The sequence below is a fragment of the Bubalus kerabau genome, chromosome 1 (genome assembly GCF_029407905.1).
Source record: "Bubalus kerabau isolate K-KA32 ecotype Philippines breed swamp buffalo chromosome 1, PCC_UOA_SB_1v2, whole genome shotgun sequence".
NCBI classification, from domain to species: domain Eukaryota; kingdom Metazoa; phylum Chordata; class Mammalia; order Artiodactyla; family Bovidae; genus Bubalus; species Bubalus kerabau.
In genome coordinates this window covers 153,129,571-153,142,675 of record NC_073624.1, presented here as the reverse complement: position 1 = coordinate 153,142,675, position 13,105 = coordinate 153,129,571, and the positions used below count along the sequence as shown (strand labels likewise).

The window sequence follows — 13,105 nt, the reverse complement described above, 5'->3', positions numbered from 1 at the left end:
ACTTGAGAATAATGATGATGCAGGAAGAAGGCCGCACCAGTGAACATTTGGTGAGTAGCAAAAATGAGGCCATGACTACTGTTTCCAGATACTGCTGAGCTAATTCAGTAGCCTTGGACATTTCCCTGTAAGTTGAATACCCAGAATCTGCCTCCCTAGTCGGCAGCTTTTCTAAGTTAAAGCAGTGATAAATGTAGTCAGCAGTACTCTCCCTCTTTAGTGATATTTAGATCTAGAAAATCAATCAAAAATACTGATGTCCCAGCTCCACCTCAAGAACCTGTTCCTACTCTTTGAGCTTCCTCAAGAAGAGGAAAGCTAGCTCTGCCTCACAGCCCTGTTTGGATCCCTGGACTTTGGACTATGACATGTAGACGCGCAATATTCCTGCACATGTAACAGCTTTAGCTTCTTAGGGGATAGTGATGGCCTCCTCAGAGAGCTGGACTCTTCTAAGACAGACTCCGTCAACCAGGGGATGGTCTGTAGCGTCTGCCTGCTTTCCTCTTACTGTTGCTGCTGCTGCTAAGTCGCTTCAGTCGTGTCCGACTCTGTGCGACCCCATAGACGGCATCTCACCAGGCTCCCCCGTCCCTGGGATTCTCCAGGCAAGAACACTGGAGTGGGTTGCCATTTCCTTCTCCAACACAGGAAAGTGAAAAGTGAAAGTGAAGTTGCTCAGTCGTGTCCGACTCCTAGCGACCCCATGGACCGCAGCCTACCAGGCTCCTCCGTCCATGGGATTTTCCAGGCAAGAGTACTGGAGTGGGGTGCCATTGCCTTCTCTGCCTCTTACTGTTAGCCTTTGTCATTTCTGTTCCTTCTAGTGTATAATCCCCAGAGTTGTCCTTTATTACACAGAACTTGTGAAGTCAATGTATTACCACTGGTTTCTACTTCTTCCAGTACAATACTGGGTTAAATAAAAATCTTTAGTTTCTTCATTTTTGAGGATTAGCTTCACTTGCTGTTCTTCAGAATAAAATTGAAGCCTGATCTAAAAGTTCTTGCTGAAACTAAGCCTATGTGCCACAACTGTGAGAGCCCATGCCCTAGTCCACTAGCCACAACCACTGAAGCCTGCACACTCTAGAGCCTGTGCTCCACAGCAAGAGAAGGACCGCAGTGGCCTGCTCACTGCAACCAGAGAAAAACACTTGTGCAGCAATGAAGACCCAGTGCAGCCAAAAGATAAATCGATTGTTTTTTTTTTTTTAAGTTCTTGCTGAAGTAACATACCGCATCATTTAAAGCTTTATACAAATGTACTTTATTGTTTTAAACAGAAGAGGCAGAAAATATTTGCATATAACAAATCCTAGCTTATAAATGTAGTTTTTCAGTGGTGATATCTCTAATCAGCATTCAGGGATTTTTTTTTTTTAATTTGTTTCACTGTGTCTTGAGCACTGATATTAGAGAAAAGCACATTGGCGTAAAGTATAAACCAGCGTCTCAACACTGGAAGAACTTGGAGAGCAAACATGATTTTTCTTACTTCCTCTAAGTAGTCTTAGTAAAACAAAAGGTGATCTTTGGCATAGATTCATACTTTAAAGGCATTAATATTGCATTTATATCAGTTAAGCAACTATACAAAGATGCTGAGGGCCTTGAAAATCATCATCAGTTAAAAGGTAATAGAGGAAGCCTGAGTGTACAGTACCAACTTAAGACAAGTCTTACACATTCGATGTTAGGGTCTAACACACATTTGAGGTGGGGAGACATTCAGGCAAGGGTCTTACTCCTTTACTCATCCAGTTCTGGCTTTGGGAAGAAATACAGTTTCATGTGCTGGGGAATGCTTAGACAGCAGTGAAAAGTACAGGAAAGGAAAAGCTCCCTTCTCTCACTTTGCTAATAGGAAACTTACGGTGATAATTAAATATTATACCTATTACTCCCTTGAACAGCTGTACTTGGAAGGGAGGGGAGGTTGCAAGGGACTTGGTTGTTGTTGGCTGAGGGAGGTAGGAATTTCTGAGGACTGTTTCCCATTGACTCATCCCCCAGAGTGCCAGAATTCCAGTCTGCAAGTACCACCTCCCTTAGGTAGGAATCGTCCTTCAGACAGGATTGCCTTTCCATTAAACACTCCTGGGGGCAAGCACCAATTCTCAGGACTGAATTTCAAAAGGATAAAAAGGATCTTCCAAAGTTACAAAACAAACATTTATCTTTAAAATCTTGTCTAGGAAGGGTTTGAGGGAAGAATACAAAAGCCAGGACAGGAGACATGATTCGGTTAAAAATAAAATGCAGCATTTCAGCTCAGAAAGAACAGTAAGAGCTAAGAATGAATGAATAAGGCCTCAGCGTAGACCTCTGCAGGCAGTGACAAAGCGTGGAGTGGCCCCGCCAGGAGGGTGGGCAGAGCCACGCCCCGGCTACTCCGCCTCTCCAGTGGCAGAGAGCACCAGGGCACACAGTGTGTTCTGGGGATGCTGCCTTGGCGGGCCAAGGCAGGGTGTGGGACGGAAAGGTTCCCTAGCACAGACACTGCTCTGGGGTGAGGTAAAGACAGAACCACATGATACAGTGATTTCCTCCTGACAAAGTGAAATTTGGCTGTGTACTGTGGGAAACTAGAAGGATTGAACTAGGGAAAGGAAGGAAGTGAGTTCAAGCCCCACAAGCTGGGGCTCCCCAGAGGCCACCTTCCCCGGCCGCAGTGAAGCTCACATCTGAAAAAGACCCAGGAAGCACAGCCAGGAGAGGCAGGCAGGGTCAGCAGCAACATGGAAAGCCCAAAATGTTGGAGGCACAGTGATTTCCTTAACTGACTTGCCTGGCCCTGGGTCTTGGGAGCCTAGTGGAAAAAATGAGGGGGTGGAGGCGGAAAGGGAGCTGTCCTCTAGGGAACAAGGGCAGAGCAGGGTGTCAGGCTAGTGTTCACTCTTGGATTTTGAGCTTATGTGAAGTCCATGGGCTAGAAACCCAGTCTGCCTATTGGGATAGAGTGTGCATAAGTAAAGCCGTGTTTGAGAATACAGGCCTTATACAGAGACATGTTTCAGTGTCCATAACAAGAGTATAAATGTTTTCTAATTTGTATGTCAGGCCAGGATGGTGGCTTTCAACCCCCCAGCAATCTTGGGTGGCTCCTGGGACCACATCATTTTCGTTCTGTGCAGCAGGGGCTTGCTTCTGTGTTAGCCAGGTTCAACCAGGTGTCTACTGGTACCAGGGAGTCTTTCTAACCCAGCGCAGAGTAAACCCAGCATCTGTTCGAATTTTGATTGAAGCTGCTTCTGCTTCTCGAACAGTCTCCTTCACAGACTGCATGAGGTTCTGGGCATTGTGAACCAGCATCTCTGTGGCCTGCAAGGAAAGAGGAGCTCTCCATTACTCAGAGTCCCTGATGGAGCCCTGCCTCTGAAACAGGCTTAAGCCAGGAATGGAATGCAGTTTACCCTACCTGCACCTGGCGTCACTGGTGGTTTATAGCTGGATCACCAAAAAGAACCCCAAACTGGACCATCGCTGATTGTGGACTGCACTCTCAGGTGGCATCTAGTGTACACTCCTTTGCCGATGTTTGAACAAGCCCCTGCCTTGGGCTCCCCCTCTGCTTAGAATGCTCTTCCCTCAGGTATCCCAATGGCTCACCTCTCACCTCCTTCAGATCTCTCTGCCCAGTTATCACCTTGCTGAGGCTTTTCCTGCTCACCTTATTTTAAGTCACAAACCACCTTCCCAACTCCCAGTGCGCCTCACCCTCCAGTTCTCTCTTCATTTTTCTCTACAGAACTCGTCATCACTAGCTGATAAACTATATGTTTTATCTAGGTTGTTCATCTGATGTTTTATCTAATTTTATCTAAAATTTAAGTAACATGAGGGAAGCAATTTCGTCAGTTTGGTTCTCTACTGTATTTTAGTGTTATGTCAGTGCCTGTCACATGAGGCATTTCATAAATATTTAATTAATGAATGAAAAAGTAATCAAGTAAACCAACCACCTTATAAATCCATGAAAATCTAAGTAAGTCTTCTAAACATAAAAAATACAGGACTGAGATCACACTAGTAACTTATCAATCTACTAACCCAGTAGTTTTTTTAATTCTTGTATATTTTTGAGCTACAGATCCTTTGCGAGATTAATGAAGGCTGTGGATTCTCCCCAGGAAAAAAAGCTCAGATGCACAAAATTTGTGAATGTGATACCAGAGGGTTTATGGGCTCTGAGAGGCATAACTATGGACTAGAAGTCCCAATCAGTTAATCTTTTCACTTGGTCAACAAAGAGGCTGAGGCCCAGAAAGATTCAGAGACTTGCCAGCCAAACTCACACAGCAGTCAGGATGAGGCCTCCAATTTCTACCTTGCAGTCCTGTGTCTCTTCCGTTCTACCACACTGTCAGTTTTTTCTTTTTTTTACTAGAATAATGGAACATAGTAGACACTCCCAAGGTACATTTTTGTTGGTTAACTGATTAAATGATAAGGTTGGAAATTCTTGAGTCTTCCCCTTCCTTCCTTGTCTTTTCTATTTCCTTTCCTTGGGGCAGAAGAGATCACCTGACAGGAAATAGCCGAGTGCCCAAACCCTGCCTAGAATACACGGAAGTTACAGGTGAAGATCCAGTTTGCGTGGTTTAGGGGACGAGAGGGTTAAGGTGAGAGCTAGTGAACTAAAACATGGTAGTTAAGGCAGCACTGTTGACCCCAAGAGAAGTAGCCTCCTTGCCTCCTCTCAAGTGCTCCTACCCTGTCTCCTGGCCCAGACTTCTCCAAGGACAGGGACTGTGTCTTTTGTTAACTCCTCTACATAGCACGTTATACAGTGCCGCATACATATTCCAATGTATGATAAGCCTTGTCTGGGCAGTTCAACAAAAGATGTGCTATCTTCCATAAGAAGAAATTGGAAGTCTGGCTCACAGCACAGCCTATTGGAGGGAGTTTAGGAGAGGAAGAGGTGTTCAAATGATGGCTTTCTGAAAGACCTGAGCCACATTTCCAGGAGGCAGGGAAGAGAACAAACTGGGATTGCCAAAATACATACAAGAAACACTTTAAGCAAACATTCCCACCATCTTTATTTCAATATCTGTCAAAAAAAAACAAAAGAGAAGCACCTCCTTTGAGATGTCATTTCCGCCTCACCACAGGCCTAACCACCTCATGCCCCTGAAAAGATAGCGCTGTTCATCCTCCCTGAGGTACTTATCTTCCAGAGGGCAAGGAAGCAGGAGTTCTCCAGCCGAAAAGGTCTCCAGTGGGCAGGACTGAACACACCCTAGAGGCCTCTAAAGAGCCAAGCCTATTCCAGGGAGAAAAAGAACTGAGTGGAGTCCTAACTGCTGCTGATTCACTCAACCTCCCTAACCCTCAATTTCTCATTTGTAAAATGACAGAAGTTGCACAAGAGCTTTTCACTTTCCTTTCCAAATTTCTGATGCATCTCTCCAACACAGATGCCCTTTTGAGAGAGCTGAAGACTCCATCCCATGTACTGAATACTCATTCCTCAAGGCTGAATTAAATCACCCTAAAGGGGCACAGAAGCTGCTGGTGAGAAATCAGAAGCAGCAGGTACGTACCTGCTCAGACTCCTCGTCACTTATGTTGGTCCGGCCCAGCATGGTGGCCTTCACCGTGGACAGGATTTTGAGCTGGGTGCTTATGGTTGGGATTCGCTCGCATACCTAAAAAAGAAAACTTAATTGAGTATGTTTCTAGGTTTTTCTTGCCTGCAAGCTCCTTGAGGGCAAGACTTATCCACCTCTTACTCTCAGTGGCTGGCATGCAGAAGGCATTCAATATATCAGCAGCAGAATTCCATTTGTTTTCCCCCTAGAATCAGTCTAGTCTCTTTGTCCAGAAATGGAAGCATTAAATTCTTTCATTTGATTCAGAAATAAACTTTTCCAACTCTGTCTTTCCCAAACTCACATGGCATATTTCCCCTTTCTGCTATTTCTTTCATGAGGTGCCTCCTCCTCCTTGCTCACCCGGATTTCTCTCTCCTGCTTTTCTCCCTACCCCTGCCACTACCCCCCCGCCACACACACACATACACACACTTTTCCTGAGTACCTGTAACAGGTTGGTTCTAATCCGCTTATCTGTGCACTGCTTGGCAACCTCCTTGGCCAACCGAGTCACCTCATCTGAGGCCTTGGCGATGTCCTTGGCACACTGAATCAGTGCCCGCTTGGTGCCGCTGCCCCCTCTGACCAGTCGAGACATCTCAGCCATCAACAGAGCCATGCGCTTGGCTGCTGCAATGATGTCATTGCCCTGGAGAGAAGCGAGACACAGAGTGAGCTCAGCCCATACTCTGGCCAAGTTAGGGAGCGAAGTAGAAGCAGAGAAGAGAGGAGGGAGCCTGCTGCTCTAGCAGCCCTCTGGGAGGTGAGAAGAGAATACACAGGCTATTCTTGAGTGATACGGACAGCAGAGGAGAAGTAAAGAGAAGAGTGAGCCAGGGCACTCACCCTAGCATTCAGTGAGAGTGAGAGAGAGAGAGAGAGAGAGAGACCACTGGATGGAAAAAAGGAGGACTTGGATATTAATCTGAAAGGGCAACATGTGAGCCCCAGGCATAGCACTAAACAAGCACTTCAGCATCTCCAGGTTAATCATGTCAATAAAATGGGAGTGGGCCCAAGGAATGGGTTAAACAGGCATTTTCCTTTCTGTGGGGGGAAAGCAGTACAGTTGGCCTGAAGGGAAAAATACAGATGAGCCTTTCCAGATGCTGAAATCATCCTCTTCATCCTTACCCTTCTTACAAAAGCAGCCAAGGATTGCCACTGCTGAACTAGAATTTAAACCAAGTAACTATTATTAGCCTTGGTGAAAAAAATTTTTTCTGACCTAGACAGCTCCTTCCCTCTGTCTACTGCCTCTTGGTTGTACTGTCAGCCTAAAGGAACATGTTACTTTCATTCTTCATGTTTAAAAAGACCAAAAATCAATTCTTCAGTCCCCTCAGCTAAGTGGCTTCAATTAAAGAAACTTCTTTCAGCTAAGAGGATGATGGGGGAGGCTTTGGGAAAATAAAAATCATGTGTCAAGCTGTAACTGGAACCCCGGCAACTAATAGCAGCTTATCTTAGATTTGGCATTTTGGTTCATTATAACCCTCATGGGTCATAATGTACAAGTAATTTACTTTATGCCTTCAAAAGGTTCATCTTTTGGCTGATAGCAAGCAAAAATAATAAATGCAGTGTTCAAAACTACCTAAAAGGCCAGGCCCTATGCATTTTTCCCCTCATGCTTTCCAGTTTCTAGACAGTGCAGTGAGGCATACACAAACCATGCCACAGCAGGGTGCTCTGTGAGAGGCATCCACAGGCACCAGGAAGTGGCTGATCATTTACACAAGGGGGTGCGTAACCTCCCAGGCAGTCATCGAGGCCAGAGAAAACACAGTTACGGGAAGAACTCGTGAGAACAGGAGTATGTTAGACAAGGTTGGCTAGGCCCACCTCTTCCATTGCAGACCTGGGATCATTCCAGGATTTCATGACCTTGGTTAGAGGATAGTGTTGTGCCAGGGTTAATTATTTATCACCCATCACTCCTCAAAACCTTTCTTCTTGCAACATGCCACCTTCAAAGGGGAAAATGTAATGATCCCCATCCTCTACTCCCTAAGGCCAGAGCTCTGTTGGTTCCTGTCCTGCAGCCTTGAGCCCTCTCTCTTCCCCACTCCCACACCCTGGCCCACTGAAACCCCTGATCAAGCAGTCAGTGAAGCTCCCTTCCCTGTGGGTACCCCTTAAGGCCAGCATCTGCCACGCAGCCAAGTGCAGGACAGCAAGCAGTCCTCCCCAGAAACCCTGCCATGTAAAGCTGCTTCTCACCCTGATCAACTCTGCCGGAGCCATCAGTGAGAGGTCAGCGGAGAGGAGCTGGGGGTGGGGGGCAGGCAAAGCCCAATGATCAGGCCGGATGACCTCTTAATGGTCTACAGTGGTTCCTGACCTGAAAGTCATTGAGAGACGCATCCACAGCTTCCCAAGGGGTTTAAGGTTCCATTGTCGGCCACAAGGTCAGTAAGAAAAGGAATCCTTTCAAAAAGTGACCCTATCTCTCTCTAACCCCTAAACATGAATGCAATCCTATTAATCTGGCATTAGCAGACCTATGAAACTTGTGAAGCCAGTCCTAACAACAAGGTGCAAACAGACAGACGCCCGCCCGGCCCAGACTCACAGGACCCGCACAGATCATGAGTGATGCAATGTGTCAAGGCTGCACATGGCCGGATGCATAGGGAGCAGCCCCACTGGGGGGCGCTCATCAGTACCTTACTAGACCACTTGGTAGCTTCCCGATGCAATGACTGAGCCGCGGCCAGAATGGGCTGGTTGACCGGCTGATTGGATGGCATTAACAGCAGCTCAGGTTCGTAATCGTCTTCCATGTCAGGGGGGACAGGGAACCCAACAGCATCAGCCGCCTCTGCCTCAGCTACAACACTTATACCCACCTTAGCGGCTGGGTTACCCGGCTTGGTCGATGGCAGGAAGGATGAGAAACAGGGACAGTGTTAGTAAGAGCAGTAGGGCTTGGGAAACTGAGCTTCAGCTGATTTAGTAACCCAAGCTCGCCTAGGATGGGAAAGAAAATGGATTCCCTCCAGGAGTCCGATGAGCCAAGCTCTGCAGAAAGGGAATTCTCAGCCTCCAGCACCAATCTGCTCATAGCAAGGGAAAGAGGCTTGCTTACTCCAGTAGCAAAGGTTTCCAGAGACATATTTATACAAAGAAAGAAAGTGGCATTCCTTTTTAATACACTTACTACCAAAGAGTAATTCTTGGGTCAGAACATTTTTGAGAAGCCAAACAATCAATAGTAGCTTATTAACTTTAAAAGGAATTCACAGGGGAAAAGTAAATGTGGCCACACAAGCTGCTTTGAACAGAACAAAGTGAAAAACCTGCTGACTCATATGGACACTGTTCTACAGTTTCCTGGACACAGGCAGTATCTTGGGTCAGCTCTGCCAGACACAAAATTTTTTTTTCTTGCTGGGGTCAAGAGTCCCAGAATCTAAAATGATAAACTGGAATCAACAGATATCAAATCAGGAAAGAGGAAAGGAAAACACAACGCTGAGTGAAGAGGGCTTATCAAATACCCCACAGTCACCCAGCTAGAAGGAGCCTCGAGAGGCTCCTTCATCCTCATCCAGCATCCACCTTAGGGAAAACATACTTCAGAGCAGTTGTCCCTATCTGAAGTCCTCAGAGACAACGCTTCACAATCTCACTCTGCATCTATTACTGCCTCCGCAAGCTACTCTTTGGGTCCAACCTAAATCTCTCCAATTGCACTCAGCCCAAACTCAGTTTACACAGTCCACAGATAATTAACGCATGGCCTTGCCAACTGACCAAGGCTGAGTTCAGAGGAGCTCTAAGTTGATGCCCATGAGAGAATGGGACCTGTGTGTGTTGGGGAAGACAACTTAATACCAGGGATGGGATTCTGAAAGCCCAGGGAGGAAGCAGGGAGATCAGACGCTAAAAACAGGTTGAGGGGGAAAGAAAATGAAAGGAACTACCCCCAGTGAAGCCAAACCACTGATATAAAGAATGGCAAAAAAAAAAAATAAAGAATGGCAAACACGGGTTCTTTATATCAAACATCTCAGGGTATGTAATCTCAGATTACAAACATCTCTAACCAAGAGAAAGTAAGAGCTTGTGTCAAATTTAATTTGAGGTTGCTACAACTCCTAAAAATCTTAATCCGTACAGGAAGCCTGCCTCCAAAAAAATGACTATTAACTTGGAGGACTCAGCGCCAACACGCAGTGTAGGTACCTTCTAAATCCTTTCACCTAAACTGTCTCAACCAGGACTCATCCCCATTCCTTAGAGGTAAGGCCAGCCCACTCCTTCTGGGTGGGGTTCAGAGTCCCAGAGTGTACAAAGACAGACTGATAGAAACAAACACACCCCACTCCCCACCTCCCTAAACACACATGGTTCAAGTAACTACTGACTTCACACAGCTTGAAGTCAGCAACCCCCAGAGGCAAACCACCAGACACAGTCAGATTTAAGGACTTCTGGTCACAAATGGCAGAGGAGGATAAACATCTAGGCCAGTGCTGTCCACCCCTCAAGGTTTATGTTTATCTTTACAATTCATGTATATTTTGTGTTCCTCTGAACAATGTATTTGGGTTTATTGTAATGAAATTTAAATTTTCTTTAGGAAATTCCCTGGCGGTCCAGTGGTTAAGACCCAGCGCTCTCACTGCTGGGGACTGGGTTCGATTCCTGGTCAGGGAACTAAGAGCTCACAGGCCATGAGGTATGACCAAATAAATAAATAAATTTTCTTTAAAATCTTTACGTAAAACCAACCTTCACTGTCACCCCCACTCAACTCCCCCACATGCACTGGGATTCTGCTAACGGTCCCAGGGGTATGCATGCCCCAGTTGGAGAGATATGACTGTAAGTAAGTCCACAGGTCAAGTCTAACACCAGCAAGGTCACCATTCCTTCTGTGAAGCTGGACTCACAGCTAACAGTTCAGAAAAATACAGAGTTAAAAAACCCAAGGGCACATTCCCAGCCTGAAAAAAACCCAAGATCAGATGCATGTGCGGGAGGTCCCTTGGGAACTACATTCAATACAAGAGCTTGAGATGACAGAGAGTGTAAAAAGAGGAAAATAGATGTTGGGAATAAAGATGTAGGGTCATAGTAGAAACACAACTGACTTAAAACTAACAAATAAATTTAACTCTTATCTAGAAAGGTTACCACTCACTTTTCATCATTTAGAGCCAAATAGGGGCTTCCCAAGTGACTCAGTGGTAAAGAATCCACCTGCTAATGCAGGAGACACAAGAGACACAGACTTGATCCCTGGGTGGAGAAGATCCCCTGGAAGAGAAAATAGCAACCCACTCCAGTATTCTCGCCTGGAAAATTGAAAGGGCAGAGGAGCCTGGCAAGCTACAGTCCACGGGACTGCAAAGAGTCAGACACAACCGATATGCACGCAGGCAAAAGTTATTCACGGGGCATGACGCTGTAGCATCCAATGTTCACCAACCACCTTAACACTTGCACTTCCAGATCTGCTGGAGTTAGCCTGAAGCTGTCTTGAATTGAAGGGTAAGATGATTCTGATAAAAGGACAAAGGACAAAGCTTTTAAGATACCAAATATCTGCTTCTATGAGAAAAGAGAAGGAAAATGAAAATATTTCATATAGCTATAGCAGAGCCCACAGAAGACTGTGCCATGTTTGGAGTGTGGATAATTACCAAGAGAGCATTTAAAAACATTCAGTGACCCCAAGAAAGAAGAGAAAGTTCTTAGAGACTAAATGTCCACCATCAGGGGAGCTGATACTCCAGAGGAAAGAGGAAAGGAACCTTCGTCTCAAACCACAGGTGTCCTAGCTCTCACTTGAGCTGCTAGAAGGAGAAACCATCAAGTACCAGAAACATCTCACTAAATCACAAGAAAGAAGAGGGTCCTGCTCCTGGCAGCAACACAAACCAAAGCAGAGAGAGGGCGATTTTCCAAAAAGACTTCCTGGGCTGTGTGTCGGCTCTTCATCCTTTCTCAACAAGAAGAGCTTCACTACTTACCTTGCTGGACCACTTGCGCGCTTCATCGTGGAGCTGCCTGGCAGCCATCATCATTGGCTGGTTAATCACCTCCCCGGCTTTCTGCTCAGGGAATTCTTCATCCTTCTCCTCCGGTGGTGGGGGCCTGGGTGGAGGGACCTCACCCTCAGGCAGAGGTGGTTTGGGAGGAGCAAGCTCATCTGTCAGCTAAGAAAGAATTGCTAGGTTATAAGTAAAGTCCTAGGAACTACCCCACTAGAATCCTTTCCTTTCCTCTAAAAAGCATCCCCAGCATACACCCTGAGAAAACCATAATTGAAAAAGACACATGTTCCCCAATGTTCACTGCAGCACTATTTACAAATAGTTGGGACATAGAAGCAACTTAGGTGTCCATCGACAGATGAATGGATAAAGAAGCTGTGGTACATACACAATGGAATATTACTCAGCCATAAAAAAGAACACATTTGAGTCAGTTCTAACGAGGTGGATGAACCTAGAGCATTATCATACAGAGTGAAGTAAATCAGAAAGAGAAAAACAAATATCATATATTAACACATATATATGGAATCTAGGAAAACAGTAATGATGAACCTCTTTGCAAGGCAGCAGTGGAGATGCAGACACAGAGAACAGACTGTGGACACGGGGAGGTTGGGCTGTGTGGACACGGGATGAATGGAGAGAGTTGCATGGAAATACACACGCTACCATATGTAAAGTGGATAGCCCTGGAAATTTGCTGTATGACTCAGGGAACTGAAACTGGGGCTCTGTGACAACCTAGAGGGGTGGGATGGGGTGGGAGATAGGAAGGAAGTTCAAGATGGAGGGGATATATGTATACCTATGGGTTATTCATGTTGATGTATGGCAGAAACCAAAACAATATTGTAAAGCAATTATTCTTCAATTAAAAATAAACAAGTTTTTTTTTTCTTAAATAAAAAAAAAGTATCCCCAGAAAAGTCACCCACATTCACAATCATCCACACTGAGCACGAGGGCCACCTGCTTCAGTCTCAACAGAAGCATATTTTCCTCCTTTTTTCTTCACAAAAAACTAGCAGCTACTGTCTTGGACATATCCCAGGGAGGCATGCATGGCAATACCGAGCCAAAGAGCCTCAAAGAAGATCTAAATTCTGGTCTTAACTTCGGACCAGAGTTAAGGGGCAGCTGCATAAGCATGGAACTTCTCCCCAGGGCCTTGGGTTCCTCATTTACCAATGAGGAGTGCCTAGACCAAATGACTTCTAAGTTCTTGATTCCAAATGTCAGGACTCTGTTGATCCCGTAAGAATCCATTCCCCAGAAGAGCCATCTCCTGACTCTAACCACCCACCCACAGTCCATTAAATGGAAAGAATCAAATCATATCAAAAAAGAAGTGTTGGTGGCTAGGGAAGCACTGGTCATTAGCTATGGGCACAACCACTCAAATTTGTCCTCAACAAACTTAGAAACTTAAATATGGGAAAGCAAATTTGGGACATTAAATATGGGAAAGTAAATCAGGACATTAAATCAAAT

At 45.5% G+C, this 13,105-nt stretch overlaps 1 protein-coding gene across 6 annotated transcripts in view; it reads right to left on the bottom strand.

Moving 5' to 3' along the window:
- Positions 1-1,252: 1,252 nt before the first annotated feature.
- VCL (vinculin) overlaps positions 1,253-13,105 on the bottom strand; it is a 109,088-nt gene continuing 97,235 nt past the window's right edge. For 3 of the 6 annotated variants that reach the window (XM_055536325.1, XM_055536317.1, XM_055536353.1), the window contains 5 exons: positions 11,588-11,773; positions 8,273-8,476; positions 6,049-6,252; positions 5,553-5,657; positions 1,253-3,324 (listed from right to left, as the gene is read on the bottom strand). In XM_055536325.1, the coding sequence (XP_055392300.1) occupies positions 3,178-3,324; positions 5,553-5,657; positions 6,049-6,252; positions 8,273-8,476; positions 11,588-11,773 (846 nt within the window). In that variant the 3' untranslated portion in view covers positions 1,253-3,177. Of the gene's footprint in view, positions 3,325-4,424; positions 5,273-5,552; positions 5,658-6,048; positions 6,253-8,272; positions 8,477-11,587; positions 11,774-13,105 lie in introns of those variants that run through there. The other 3 variants (XM_055536338.1, XM_055536345.1, XM_055536331.1) reach the window with 2 other exon arrangements.